At 49.3% G+C, this 14,926-nt stretch overlaps 1 protein-coding gene across 2 annotated transcripts; it reads left to right on the top strand.

The window, feature by feature from the left end:
• The first annotated feature begins 3,736 nt into the window (after positions 1–3,736).
• Positions 3,737–9,966, top strand: SHISA2 (shisa family member 2). 2 transcript variants are annotated; one of them, XM_059995492.2, is made up of 3 exons: positions 3,737–4,841; positions 7,800–8,359; positions 9,369–9,966. In XM_059995492.2, exons 1-2 carry the CDS (start codon positions 4,511–4,513, stop codon positions 8,351–8,353), a joined length of 885 nt encoding a protein of 294 aa, XP_059851475.1. In that variant the 5' UTR covers positions 3,737–4,510; the 3' UTR covers positions 8,354–8,359; positions 9,369–9,966. The 2 variants fall into 2 exon arrangements, with proteins under 2 accessions (XP_059851475.1, XP_059851474.1); XM_059995491.2 differs by having other exon boundaries at positions 7,800–9,966.
• The last annotated feature ends 4,960 nt before the right edge of the window (positions 9,967–14,926 follow it).

The raw sequence follows: 14,926 nt of genomic DNA, 5'->3' as shown, positions 1-14,926 counted from the left end.
GAAATACACAGAAAATCACTGTAGATCTTGCAGCTTTTAGAACTGCCAGCCAAAGGAAATATGATTACCTCCATACGATTTGCATCAACTCCAGTTAGCCGAGTTATAAGTAATCATTTCTTTAGTCCTATGACTTGGTACTTGTACTCTTAAAGATATGTCAGAAGTTTGTTTTTAAATCAGTTGTATTTTTTTTTCCCTAGAGGTGAAATATAACATTCTGTTAGCTGTTACAATTAAAGTTAACAATGCACTAATATTGAGCAAATGATTTTCTATGTTTTAGAAGGATAAGTGTTTTACTTAGCTCCTCCGGCTGCTCTCTTTTATCAAGAAAGTATGTCATTTGCACATTCGAATTACGTAAATTCAACTACTGTGTAGGAGCTTGGTGGAAAAAGAATAATGAGAGGGAGAAATAACGATGTAAACAGTGTGTGTGATTTTGCCCTCATTCCACTCAAAAGACACACATATCACAGTGATTGTGAATCAAGCAACCTGAAGTGGTTTCCTCCCCCTCGTGCCTCTCGCAATCATGAGCCTCTTGCCGCACTGAGCCTGATTCAGGGATAAAGCTGACTACGTCGTTTTTTTCACCATATATGCTGATGCTACACATGAGTGCTTTAAAATGGGGTTGGTTGCAGCCCATGTCACAGCTAGGAATCCCATGTGAACAAGCAGAGTGAAAGGTACTAAGAAACATCTTAACAAACTGAAGAGGAAAACGTCCAAAGGCAAAACAGAGGTACCAAATAAGAATCAAGTTCAGTTCGAGCAATCAAAAACACGAAGGTCAAAGTCGGTAGATGGTGATAAAATGCATTTTATTCATATATATATATATATATATATATATAGAGAGAGAGAGAGAGAGAGAGAGAGAGGCACAGACTGAAAGGCAAAATAAACTGAAAATATACTTCTGCAGTTAGTATCTACAGAATTCAACTTTTTAAGAGGGAGGAGGGCACTCCTTCATAGGTGTTTAAATCTACTTTGGCAGACTGCCTGACATTTAGTTTTGATTATAATAAATTATTACTACTACCTGTATGTTTTGATAACTAGTTACGGTTGCTCAGAAAAGACTAGTAAAATAGTTTAAGACTGTCAAGGATGGTGAGGGAATTCCTTATGGAAGGTACATCGCCACCTTAATATGACCCAGTGGCACCTCCCACAGAGATGCTCAGTAAGTACTTGACAACTTATGTTATAAAAAATTTCAATACAACGTACTAGATACACAAAGAAAAAGTAAAATCAAGTCAGAGGGAGGAACAGAGTGGTATAAAGTCTCTGAGCATTGATGACAAGCAACCACCACATTGAGTAACCACGAAACAGGCCTCTCCTTCACTTTTAGGGAATTAGGGAACACAGCAGTAAAAACAAGAGGATGAATTTGCTCAAAGCTCTGCACTTCCAAGTCTGCTGATTGTGGACTAACCATTCTAATGGTTCTGAACCATTTGGGAAAAACTTCTTGGGTTTAAGCTCTGGCATTACCAGGTCATAAATCAATTTCAGTATGAAAATGGCCAACAGTGCTTTCTTCATCAATAAACTGACAAATCATGGGTGCTTTGGAGAAGAGGATAAATGGATAGTGGAAGGAGGATGGCATAAGTACTGTCTGAAGAAATGGACAATTCCCTTGCATTAATTTTTTCTCCAAAGGCAAAAAAAAAAAAAAAGTAAAGTATTAACCCTCTGAACCCCACCCCAGTCATTTTCTGGTGCCGTAGGAAAATAATGATGCCTCGCCATCTGGTGATCGTGCAGAGTCAGCAGTTAATTGCGGGCTTTCTGTGGTGGAGACTGGTGACCAGCAGCGTGGTGGGCAGGCTTTGGAGTTCAGGCAGACTGTGGCTTTCTGTCTGTAAGGACTGGGCAAGTTATCCTCACCAGCAAAGTGAGGCGAGTAGTTACGTCTTCTTTGTAGGGTTGCTGTGAGGATTAAATGTGCACGTAAATCTCAGCACAGTGTCTGGCGTGGAGTAAGCCTTCAATACACGTTAGCTCGCAGTACCAATGTTTTCTAAGAAAAAGACTCAATCTGAAAAACAGTCTTCCCTTGGCTTCTTCTAGTCCAAGTGCTGTTGCTCTGATGATTTTTCTGATCCCGCTCGCCTCCAGGGATCCAGCACATAACCGCCAGGTTATGTGCTTAAACTGACCCTGTACATCACCGATCGTAGCTTTATAATACTTGTGTGCTATTTTTGCTTATTCAGTTCTTTGTCTCTCTGTCCAATTTCCAGAGACTTTCATCTCTGTTTGAAGGAAATGGCCACGACGTCTGGCTTCTTGGAGAACCCCCCGGACCCAACACAGAACACGGTATACTGTAACCGCTTAGCTTGTAGTTGTGGAACGAATAATTCGATATTAAAATCTCGTTCATTTCCTAGGTTTAGAAAAGTTCGTGGCCGGTGCATTTAAAATACATAATTTTATGAAGCTAAAAATACCCCTCCCCCCGCCACAAAGTCTAATGAAATCAAGTGCAGTGCTTGGAGAGAGGTTTACTGAAAAGAGTAAGGTGTTTGCTTCCAGGGCGTAGGGTCGGTTTTTCCTTTTGATTCCGTGGGGCAAGTGGCAGGGTAGCCAACCTGCCCCAGTCCGCGCGGTGACCCGGCCCGCCCAAGTGCCTGACCATGTCTGAACAGCGGCGTCTTTGCTGTGAATAAAATTGCTTTGTGTTCCATAGACACGGACTTGGGGGGGAACCTCAGTGGTCATCACCTCTTATGCTCCACTTTAAAGATGAACAAACTGAAGCCAGAAAAGTGCAAGATTCTTTTTCTGGTCGGGCTGGGCCTAGATGTCAGGTCGCTGACTTCCAGACCGTGTCGGAAGGGTCACCAGATCCTTTAAAAATAATCACGGCGGCTTTAATAGCATCAGCACCTGTTGTTTCAGCTTCCGCAAGGCAGGAGCTATTAATCTCTCCTCCTCAAAGCCGCGTTGCTGGTCTGTCGGAGCCCTGTTTGCTTCTTCACGCAGCTGTCTACACCATCGGGGCCAAATGTGGAGACGAGGCACCTTTCTGCTTAAATCCAATAAATCGCTCTGCCCAAATTTAGAAAGAAGAGCGACACAGATCATCCGGACAGCGGCCTAATCTGGCACGTCTCCACCCCACCTAGTATAAGCCCGAGCCCACCACGCAGCCCCAGGCCAGTGACCGGCCGTGGCCTGGACATCGGGCTGGGAACTGGAGGGACAGTGAGTCTAAGTGGCAACTTCAGCGTCTGTAAATGGAGCGCAGTTATCATCCTTCTTTGGGAAGTTGTGAGAATCCGAACTGTGAATGCCGCCTAAGACCTGCAATAAGCAAGTTGAGTTTGCCCTTATTGCCGTTACTGCTGTTGCTGTGTTAGCTCGAGCGCCGTTGTCTCCCGCGCCCTTTCTACCCGGCAGCCCACGGCCCGCGGCCGTTCCAGCCCGAAAGTGAAGGGCTCGCGGCCCCTGGGGCGGCGAGGGCGGGGCGGCCCCAGCGCGCATGCGCGCCCGCGGCGCCAGTCCCTCTTAAGAGCGCGGCGCGGCGGCGCGGCGGGCGAGTCGGGGTCGGGCGCGCGGCTGCTGCGATCGGCTTGTTCCGCAGCCCCGGGGGCCGAAACTTCCGTGGGAGGCGTCCAGCGGTGCGCACCTACCCAGGGCGCAGCGGCGGGGGGGAGGGGGAGCCAGACGGAGCGCGCCGAGGCCGGAGAGCAGAGGAGGGGAGCAGGGCGAGCCGCCCGCCTGGACCCGCGCCCAGCAGCAGCCGCGGCTGGCTCCCGGGATCCCGGCAGGGCGCGTCGGTTCTCGTCCGCGTCCCGGACGCTCGCGTGCGCCGGGAGGATCGACCGTCCGGCCCGCGGAGCGGAACTTGGTGGCTGCACCCAGGGGGCGGCCCGGGCGGCGCGGCAGGAGCCATGCGGACCGAGTTCGGAGCGCAGGAGGCTGAGCGCCGCCGGCCGCTGCACTTGCTGCCCGGAGCTCTGTGCCCGCTGCCCGCCGCCTTGGCCTCTTCAAGCCGCCCGAGGGGGGAATAAAGCCAGGAGACGCGCCACGACTAGCGCGCAGGACCCCGAGGCTTAAACTGTGCGGCAGCGCCCTGGCTCCGGGTCCGAAGCGGCGCGCCCAGCGGTCCTCCGGCCCGAGCGAGCGTCCTCTCGGGGATGCACGGGGAGGGTCCCGTCGCGGGTGAAGCCTCCGGGGGCTGTGGAACGGCAGCCCCGGGGGCCCTCTGAGTCGCACCCGGAGAGCTCCATCGGCGAGTGCCCACGAGTTACAGGCAGCTCCTGCTGGGGCCGGGCCGCCGGCCGAGGGAGGGCATGGCTTAGCTCCCGGACGTCGCGGCGGGGGGGCGGGGGCCCGCGCGGAAGGCGCCGCGGAAGGGACACTCAGCGCAGAGGTCCCGGCCTCAGCACCGCCGGGACCGGGGCGCCGGGCCGCCACCTCCCGGAGTCGGCCCTGCGCCCTCTGGAGACGCGCCGCCCGCGCCCAGGGTGGTGCCATGTGGGGCGGACGCCGCCCGGCCGCCTCCTCCCGGGACGCCGCTTCGCTCCTGCGGCTGCTGCTGGCCGCGCTGCTGGCGGCGGGGGCGCGGGCCAGCGGCGAGTACTGCCACGGCTGGATGGACGCGCAGGGCGTCTGGCGCATCGGCTTCCAGTGCCCCGAGCGCTTCGACGGCGGCGACGCCACCATCTGCTGCGGCAGCTGCGCGCTGCGCTACTGCTGCTCCAGCGCCGAGGCGCGCCTGGACCAGGGCGGCTGCGACAACGACCGCCAGCAGGGCGCCGGCGAGCCCGGCCGCGCGGACAAAGACGGCCCCGACGGTTCGGCAGGTAGGCGGGCCGGGCGAGCAGAGAGGGGAGGAAAGGGCTCTGCCTCGCCGGCGGGACCCGGCAGCCTGGAGAGGGGGAGGGAATTCGGAGCCTGCCATTTCAGGAAAGGGGCTTGGAGCGGGAGGCGATGCCTGCGTCCCGGCGCAGCCTTTACCTTGTGTGGAACGGGACAGCGGTTCAGCGCCCTGGGCCTCAGTTTCCCCATCTGTCAGCTAAAGAGCGGCTTGGCTTGGGTTTTCCGGAAAAAAACCCTAACATCCAAAGCATGGCGGGCCGCAGCCAGCCCCACGTGCCTCCTAACCAGGGGTCTCCGTGCCCCCTCCCGGGTCTCCTGTCTCTATGGGTCTAAGTCCGAGGACGGGGTCATGTTTTGGCGGCGCCTCCTAGCGAGAGGGCTGGCCGGGGAACCTGAGGGCTCCTCGGAGGGAAGGCCGCTCCTTGGGTCTTCCCGAGGGTGATGGGCTCTACCAGCCCCCGGGGGAGAGTCTACCCCTCCCTAAGATGCACCTCCCCCACCCTGGCCTCCTTACCACGTCGGACTCGGAAGGTGTGACATCAGAGCCGTGCCATCCCTGCTCTTTGTGGCCTTGATCCTTTAACTGTATTTTTTCAGATTGCCCAAGTTAGAGTTGGAGAAACAAATGCGTGAAAGCATTTGATAGGTTCTACTGCCTCCGCTTGTCACCAGTCTCCCAGACCCTTCTCTTGAGGACCTATCCCATAATGTGTTTGGGAGGGAGGATGTGGTCCGGGTGGAGGTGGAAGGGCACACATGGCCCGGAGGGGCGTCTCCGCCCGTTAAGAGAAGGAGAGGACTGTTACATTAATGCTGTCTCCCCCCCACCCCAGCCCAGCGTTCCAGCCGCCCGAGCCAGGGCCCCGCTGGTCCCTGTTCACAGAGCTGGCTGGGGCTGCTGAGAGGCGGCTCGTTTCTGTCCTTCCCTTTGCAGTCACGCATTTTATTAGCTACTCCTACTGGTCGGCTGCTGCCTTGACTCTGAAGAGGAGAAGGGAGGGGAATTCCAGAAGAGGAGTCGTCTTAGCGCAGCATAGCGGGGTGTGTGGCCTCCCGAATAAACCTGGGGGGACGAGCCATGGGCACACTGCTTGACTGCCTTCTCTGTGTGTGCCAAGTTGGGCTTTTGCCGGCCTCCTAGAAGTTGGGACGACTGTGGACAAATCAGTAGGCAGCCGACTCCTCAAGACGCCGTGGTATGTGGGGATGCTTTCTAAATTCCACTTTTGAATCTTTTTTCCTAAAAATTCTGCACTCAAGAAGGACAGCGCATGTCTAATTAACCAGAGCCGAGGGCTTCCAGGAACACTGCCTTCTCTGCCCTGAGTTATTTACTCTTCCAATTAAAATCCTGGAAAGAGAACAGTGATTTCTTCCCCAAACTCATTATATGGACTTAGACTGCTTTGGGGGTGTTTTTTTTGTTTTTTTTTTCCTAACTGTTATTTGTTTATTTGATAACATATAAGGCTGGTATCTTTAATTTAGAAAATGAAGCCTTCAATCGTCAGCCTTTGGTTACATACTTGATAAGGTATGTTTACTTACAAGGCATCATTTCTCCATGGCTCCGTGTGGTACTATGTTCTAGAAACACTGACTGCAGGAATATCGGTTCTGTCCAAGGAGCGTGATTAGAACGGCTGCTGCCCTAGCGGACAGAGGGCGTTGCGCGTGTGTGACTTCAGGCGAGGGAGAGCTGAGCGTCTCCCTGGACCACGTGCTGGCACTGCCCTTTGCCAAGACCAGCGGGACCAATCTCTGTCCTCGCGGGGCGTCTAATCGAGTAGTCCAGGAGATGGGCAGGAACGTGTCGAAAGACATGGGTTCTTGGTCATCTAGGGTGGGATTCCACAGACCCCTCCCTCCTGATTCTCGGTCCCCATCAGCCAGTGTGTCCAGCTTCTGAAACTCGGTAGTGCTAGGCCCACGGCACCCCAAAAATCTTTTTAAGTAAAAGAATTGGTAACTGGAGTTTGCTACTGATTTTAGTAAAGTGTCTATTTTTATCTTGACAGTTTTATTTTTTGGAATAAACCTCCCTTGTTAAGTAGGATGCCCATTGCTTTTCGCTCTGCGGGCTTTTCCCTGTGGTTCTTCACACGGAATCCAGTGTCCTAACTGCAGACCTGACAGCTCCGCCCCAGCCACGTGGTCCTGCCTGGGGCCTCGGCTCACTGCGGGCTCTTTCTGGAACAGATGTCAAGCCTTGTCCTCCTCGGTACCTTGTTTCATGCTGACCTGCTGCCTGGACAGCCTCCCCCCAGCCAGGCCCACATTCCAGGGACCAGCCTTCAGCTAAGTGTGTGTGGAGGGCTTTTTTTTTTTTTTTTTTTTAAACCCGTCTTTGACCTCTGTATCTTACAGACTCTTTTCGGAAATGGCTGTGACTAGGGTCTGCCCGAATTTTTTGATTTATCTGCCTATGAAACAAGAAGCTGCGAAAAAAAGTTCAAAGAGGTTTACGAGAAATGTAAATAATTTTCTGGGGGGAGAAAAGACTTTGAAGTAATTTCAACTCGTTTCTGTGCAGACCCTACAAACTTAGGGTAGACTGAAATGTGGGCAGTTCCGTTACTCTAGGGATTTTAGAAGAGTCTTAAACCGGTAAACTCATATTTTTGCTAAATTGGGTATTTGCCTCCATGAGCGTTGCAGTTGGTGAGTCTAGCTGTCAGTGTTAACAGCTTTGCTTTGGGGGCTGATCCCCGCTGCCTGCCTGCAGTAGGCAGGCCCTACTGCGCCCCCCTCCCCATCCCTAAGCACTTGATAAAGGACGGTGCTTCCTGTGTGCGGCCGATAAGCGCACACACCGGGCCTGGCCCAGGTTCCTGGCTTCTGGGTACCAGCGTTGTTCATTTATCCATCTCCGCTGCCCATCCCCGATTTTTACTGCATCCTTACAGGAAGTCATCACAGTATGTCTCTCTCCTTTTCTTCAGTCCCCATCTATGTGCCCTTCCTTATCGTCGGGTCGGTGTTTGTCGCCTTCATCATCTTGGGGTCCCTGGTGGCCGCCTGCTGCTGCAGATGCCTGCGGCCCAAGCAGGAGCCCCAGCAGAGCCGGGCCCCGGGGGGGCCCCGCATGGTGGAGACCATCCCCATGATCCCCAGCGCCAGCACCTCCCGAGGTTCCTCTTCCCGCCAGTCCAGCACAGCCGCCAGCTCCAGCTCCAGCGCCAACTCGGGGGCCCGGGGGCCCCCGACCAGGTCGCAGACCAACTGTTGTTTGCCCGAAGGCACCATGAACAATGTATACGTCAACATGCCCACAAACTTCTCTGTGCTCAACTGTCAGCAGGCCACCCAGATTGTGCCCCACCAGGGGCAGTACCTGCATCCCCCCTTCGTGGGGTACACGGTGCAGCACGACTCGGTGCCTATGACCCCGGTGCCGCCGTTCCTGGACGGGCTGCAGACGGGCTACAGGCAGATACAGGCCCCCTTCCCTCACACTAACAGCGAACAGAAGATGTACCCAGCCGTGACTGTGTAACGCAAGGTGAGGCCGGGGTCCGGTACCAGACAGAGGAAGGCAGAAGCCGTGGGCTTGGGAAGGGTTCTCAACGTGGAGGTCCCAGCGTATCGCTGGTGTTTGTGGTACAATTCTGTTGGATGGCTTGCTTTGCCCCCGAACTGTATGAAAACATCTTTCTCCAAATGAGCGTTTCTGGACATGTTTCATCCCAGTGCATGATTGATTTATGATGGAGAAGAGCGTCCCCTGGAGATGCCTGTGTGGTCGCCAGTGGTTGTGTGACACATGTGCGCCCTTAAGTGCCCTTGAGGTGTGGCTGTCAGAAGAATTTTGTAAACTGATTGTTTTTATTATTTCGTTACTGTTACTTCTTTTTTATTGTATTGGTACAAGATCAGAATAGTTGTTCCCTCCCTTTTACCTGGGCCAGTTTCTAATAAGCATCCCAAGTTTTAGGGGGGATGCGAAGAGCACAATTCTTATAAAAGGAAACCAATCTGGACTCTGAGGTTAGTCCTTGATCTCAGTATTTCCCAGACACACCTTAATTCATTGTAAAAAGATATATATATATTGTTTATTTTTGTGCTTTTTGGGGGACTATTTTGTGCTTTTTTACCTTGTGTAGAGATCTTATTACAAAGTGATTTCCTACATTAAAAAGAGGCTGAAAGAAATTGTATAGTTACTTAACTGATGACATTTCAGAACTCTGGGATTATTTTAATCTTGAAGTAGAGTGATGGTGTAGTAATAAAACATTCAGCCCCTTCTCGATTGTATCTTTTAAATTTCTGACTTTACATTGACATCTGAGAAGAGCAATAAAGTGTTTTCATATTGAAATCATAAACTATCACCTGCCCCTTCTGCAGATGACTCTTCATTTTGCTGTGTGGTGTGGTTTGGCGTTTCACTCTGGTGTTCAGACCTCCGTGTCCATATAGTACTGAGTGCCGGTAATTACTGTTGTTATAAATGAACGTCAGCCTTTCTGCCTAGATCTGATAAAACATTTTCTTGTCTTCCCTAGAAAAGCTCAAAGAAACGCTTGCAGAGAGAGAGAGACTTAATATCGCTCCTCAGCCCAAACCTGAGACTTGGGATGAAATTTAAACCGCAGATTCGATTTACTTCGCAAATCATAGGCTTTTTATACTGTCGTTATCAAAATGTCTTGTTTTTCAGGCAAGAGAGACTATCAAGTTGAGAAGAGCTTTTCAAAGAGATATTGCCTTTCTTCCCCACAAAGTTAGTTCTTGTTTTCCTCTCTCTTTTAGTCCTCAACAAGCACTGTATTCATTACCAGTCTTCTGAATTATGAAATTCAAGTGAATTTATTTGTGTATTGTTCCCTTACAAGAAGTAAGTTGAAGTTAATTTCCAACTGCTAGCAAAACCGAGATTTGTAATTAAATGGTTGTAAGGTATGGTCTTCTACACATATTTATATCTGTATCTATGGTCATCAGTCTGTGGTCTGTCTACCTTTTCTATCACCTGTCTGTATCTCTGTCTATCTCATGACTGAAAACGTAAAACCATTGTTGGCAATTGGTATCAACAAATACCCCGTCAAATCTTTTAATAGCCAAAGGCAGGGGAAAATCATTTTACTTATTAATAAATGTTTTATGGCATGAATTCCTAGAGGAGTTGGGTTTTTTTCATTTTCATTCTACTTGGTAATTTTTCAGATGGTCTGTTAAACCTGTTAATAGGGGAAAATTGCTAAAAGTCATAAACATTGCCTTCTAGAACTGAGAGCCTACCTTTAAAAGTGATTGATATCTGTGAAGTCGATAGTATGTTCCGAGTCAGTCGGTGTTTTACGTGCTCTATGGGAAACGCTGACAGCGCAAAACAGTTCTTTTGGGGTCATTATATTAGCAGGCTAACGTGTGTTCTGTACATTATCTTTGATGGAGGAGTCCCGCTTATCTAAGGAAGTAAAGTGCTTAGGAATTTGGAGGTGAAAGGGGCCTTAGAGATCACCCAGCCTGGGATTGGCAAACTTTTTTTTTCAGTGAAGAGCCGGAGGGTAAATATTTTAGCCTTTGCACGTTGTGTCTGAAACGACTCAGCTCTGCCGCTACAGCACAGAAGCGGCCACAGAAGGTACATAAATGAGCCTGGCTGCGTTCCAATAAAACCTGATGGATGGACACTGAAATTTGAATTTCATATAATTTTCACATGTCACAAAATATTCTACTTTTGATTTTTTTTTTTCCCCCAGCTATTTCAAAATGTAAAAACCATTCTAAGCTCTAGGGCTGTGCAAACCCAGTGTGCCAGATTTGGCCATCAGGCCGTGGTTCACCAGTCCCCATTCTAGTCCACTCTTTCCTGGTGCTAGAGTCTCCCCTGCGACGTTCTCAGCAGCCTTTTCTAAACACAGGGATGGAGAGTGCTCGCTTCTCCTTACAGAATTGTCTAAGCGTAACTTCTTTTCAATATCGTGATTCAAGCCAAAGTGCACTTTAATAAAAGAAATGAGTTTTTCACTTAGTGAATGCTACTTGGTCTTTCCAAAACATGTAACATCCCTAGAAGCAACCTCAGATCTCTTCAGTTTTCATCAGAACTGGAGACGTTTAGGTGACAAAGTAAGAACGTTCAAATACGTGGTTTCGGTATACCTTCCTTACTGTCAGGAAATCAGAGCCTGTAAGGTGTAACATGCACCCCGTAGAAATATTGTAAACTGTTGGAAAAACGAAAGGAGCACATGGAGATAGAAAGTGGTTTGCTGTTGCACGTCTTCTGTATGGAAGCCTTCAGTGTCGGTTGGTTCATGATGGTTCGGGGTGCGGGGGCATTTTGTATCCCTTGTGTAGGAAAGTCAGACCCTTTGATTGCAAGGAAGAATGAACCAGTTCTTTGTGTCCACCTAAGAGCCCGGAAACTCGGCATCTCCTATCACTTCTGCTGCCGCTGGGAAAGTTAAAATTTAACAAGAATATCAACATCCGAAGTGGCGAGAAGACCATTAAGACAAATAAATGCATTTTCCCGGCGTGTTTACTCTGCGATGCTCAGCTTCAAGCCAGCCTTCCTCTTCCGATTAGCCTCCTGGAGGAGAGACCGAGGACATAGTCCATCTATTAAATTTACCTTGAGCTCGTTTTTTTTCAAGATGGCACTGTTTTATTCCATGAATTCTGTGACTTGGATTTTCTCCGTGTTTTGTCACAAGTTAGGATTTAAGTTTCCTCCAGAAGCATTTCCTGAGGAACCCACGAAGGTGAGAACGGGGTTGGCGAGGCAGATCGGGCAGATGTTCACGAAGGGACTGGACGCGGGGAGAAAAGTTTAAATGGCGCTACAATTGGGGGTCAGAAGGTTTGAACACCCCGCTCTCTCCTTGGGTGGCCCCTACCTAGTAACAGCGATCACACTTCGTCCCCCCTTTTTCTCTCCCAGGCTTTTTTGGTGTTTCTTGCAGATTCGCAGCAGTCTTTTGCTTGCATAACGTCTTCCCAGCCCACACGCCCTCAGCTGTTCATGAACGTGGTGTAAGCTAAGGCAAGGCTGCTTGCTTTTAGTTGCGTGAGCTTCCTAAGCGCCTAAAAGGAACACGTTTGGTTCTCTTTAATGGACTTTTAACATTGTGACTTCCCAGGAACTTAGCCTGGCCCTCCTCTAGCCTGTCAGAACTGGGGCACTAACATGAGTCCTGGGTGTTTGATCTCACTGTCCATCTACTCCCAGCCTGTGCCTGGGGTCAGGGGGGCAGACCTGGGAAGAGGGGTTTTGCAGACCCAGAAGCCAGACCGACCCTGTCAGTCATCAGGACAGAAAGCAAGCATCCCGGGCACCTGCCCGCCCTGCTGGACTTGCTGAGTTGCTGCCCGGTGAACCAGGTGTTTCCTGCAGATGCACAGCAGTCTCTTGCTTACATAACATTTTTTTTTGAACTTTTTATTTTATATTGGAGTATAGTTGATTAACAATGTTGTGATACTTTCAGGTGTACAGCAGAGTGATTCAGTTATACGTATACATGTATCTATTCTTTTTCAAATTCCTTTCCCATTTAGGTTGTTACGTAATATTCAGCAGTGCTGAACCCTGTGCTCTACAGTAGGTCCTTGTAGAACCATCTCCACTTTAAATGTAGCAGTGTGTACCTGTCAATCCCAAACTCCCTAACTGTCCTCACCTCTGCCACCAACACCCGTAACCTTAAGTTCCTTCTCTAAGTCTGGAAGTCTGTATACCACCCTGAACGCGCCCGATCTCATCTGATCTCGAGAGCTAAGCAAGGTTGGGCCTGATTAGCGCTTGGATAGGAGCTTTTAAAATGTGATCACTTCCCTGTTTTGCTTATGTCCTCTGCCCCTTGAACAGGAGCAGAATCACAGCGCCCGAGGAAGCTGCATCGTCTTGAGTGGAGGAATCTTCCAGACCCAGAGCGGGTGGCAGCAGGAGCTTTAACAACCCAGGGAAGGGTGCGGACGCCCTGGGACCTGCCTGCCCAGAGAAGGGCCTGGGAGCCCGGAAGTGGGTCGGAACCTGGCCGCTGGGGAGGGCACGCCCTTTGGGCTCCACTTTCAGAGCCCTTGCATTTTTAGAGGAGCAGCCTGAATACTGCAAGGAGGGAATGGATCGCGCATGCGAGTGAGAACCCCACTCATCATCAACCTTAATCCTCCTTTTCTTCCCCTTCTCAGATGGTACAGCCCAGAGGACAGCTCCATCCTTCGCCTTCTCTCTTTTTTAAGAGCCAGAGAGGAGCTATTTTCATCAGCCCGTTCATTCCAAAATACTTACATAGAAAATTTCTTTGACTTCTGAAATTTTTTTCTTAATTCAAAACTCGGATGTTATTGTGATTCAAGGGCCTTGAAGGGGGTAAGTGAAAGACGACAGAGTTAACGCCCTTTCCTGCAAATCATGGCAATACACTGGGCAAATACGTGTCCCGCAGTGGTCTGCATTGGCTTCCCTTTATCCTCTGTATCCTCTGGGTAGAATCATTTATCAGTGAAAAACGGAAAAATAAAACCCTAGAAAAACAGTCCCTGCTGTCTAAAATGTTAGGTATTTTTGAATCTTAACTATAACCCACAGCACCACGACAGAATCACTTTGAGATAAAATTCCAAAGTTTTATGAAAGGCATTGGCTGTGATGGTCATTTCACTTTTCACAGTTGAATGTCTTCAACACTTATACCCCAGAATTGAAGGACATAGATTCAAATCAAGAACAAGAAATACAGAATTCGTGTTAAAAAAAAACCAAACTTTTAAACGAGAGAGGATAAAAAGGGGTAAAAACTTTATGATGGAAGCCTTCAGATTGATTTTAAGCATAAAACCGGCATCTTAATTTCAACCATCTCGAAGTGCAGGTCTTTCCATTTAGAAAAATCATGGGTTACACAAGACATTATTTACTCAGTAGACGTAACAGCCATAGAAGACTGATCGCCATCTGTAACATGTATATAAGACTGCCACATGTGTGTACACATATGTGTCCAGAAGGCGCCCAGGGAAATTTGAAACAGGAATGATTATTACATGAGGCTATCATCCATGACTCCGCTCTCGGCCCTTGACTGGTATTTTGAAACTGGAGTTTGTTTGCAGTGCTCAGCTTTCCCTGTCGCAGATGTAACTGGTTCTGTCTAACCCCGCTGGAGACGGATGGACCCAAGTTCGAACCCATCGCTACCACCGGTGGTGTGGCCTTGGAGGAGGGCTCTCCAGGCTCGGAACCTCGGTGTGAATTCTGTAAAAGGGGATTAACACCCACCTCCTAGGGTTGGTGTGGGGACATAGGAAGTAGCATCGCACAGAGCTGGTGGCATCCAATAGGTTTTTATGATACACATATAACATCAGATATTTTTAACCTCAATATAGAGAAATATATAATTTATATTGACAAAATATGTCAAATATATATGTGTATATATACATAGCTCCTTATAAGAGAACTAGCTTAGGAGAGTTCCCTTATTTTTGTTTCAACAACTAATGAATTTTACCTAGGTTAGTCTACATTTCTTGTGTCTTGGGGTCGCCCAGCAGACTTGTACGGAACTGGCTTTCTCCGACCCTGGAGATGGTCCCACTCTTTGTGCCCTGAGCGCCTCCCTTATTTCTGTGCCACTGTTGCTTTGTGAAATCCCAGGCTCTCTCTCCTCCCGTGTCTCTACTAGGCTTGGCGGTTCCTACCAGGCTTTCCTACTCTGCCACTTGCTATCGCTTTGAAGCAGTCAGGCTTCAGTCCGGAAGCTGGACTGAAACATTTTATTTTTAATTTTTTACTGAATTATACCCTCCACACTGCAGAGCGCATGCATCTTAAATGTACATCACAGTGAACCATCCCCCAGATCAAGAGATAGAAAAAATCCACTTGATAGCGCCCTTGGAAGAAGAGTGCTCTGTCACCATAGAGTAGCTTTGCCTCGTGTTGAACTTTGTATGAATGGAATCACAGAGTATGTACCCTTTTGTGTCTCAATGTTATGACCAGTGTTGAATGGGGCTGTATTTTTCTTTTTCACTGCTGTGTAGTACTCAACCCTAGGAATGTACTGTAATTTTTTATTGACTCTACTATTGATGGACA

The sequence above is a fragment of the Delphinus delphis genome, chromosome 18 (genome assembly GCF_949987515.2).
Source record: "Delphinus delphis chromosome 18, mDelDel1.2, whole genome shotgun sequence".
Lineage (NCBI taxonomy): Eukaryota > Metazoa > Chordata > Mammalia > Artiodactyla > Delphinidae > Delphinus > Delphinus delphis.
Note: the sequence above shows the minus strand (reverse complement) of the source record. Positions and strands in the feature narration are given on the sequence as shown.

Coding starts and splice junctions, on each gene's coding strand:
- SHISA2 (XM_059995492.2), top strand. CDS start 4,511: ATGTGGGGCGGACGCCGCCCGGCCGCCTCCTCCCGGGACGCCGCTTCG. Junction 4,842..7,799: donor CGGCCCCGACGGTTCGGCAG/GTAGGCGGGCCG, acceptor CCTTTTCTTCAG/TCCCCATCTATGTGCCCTTC.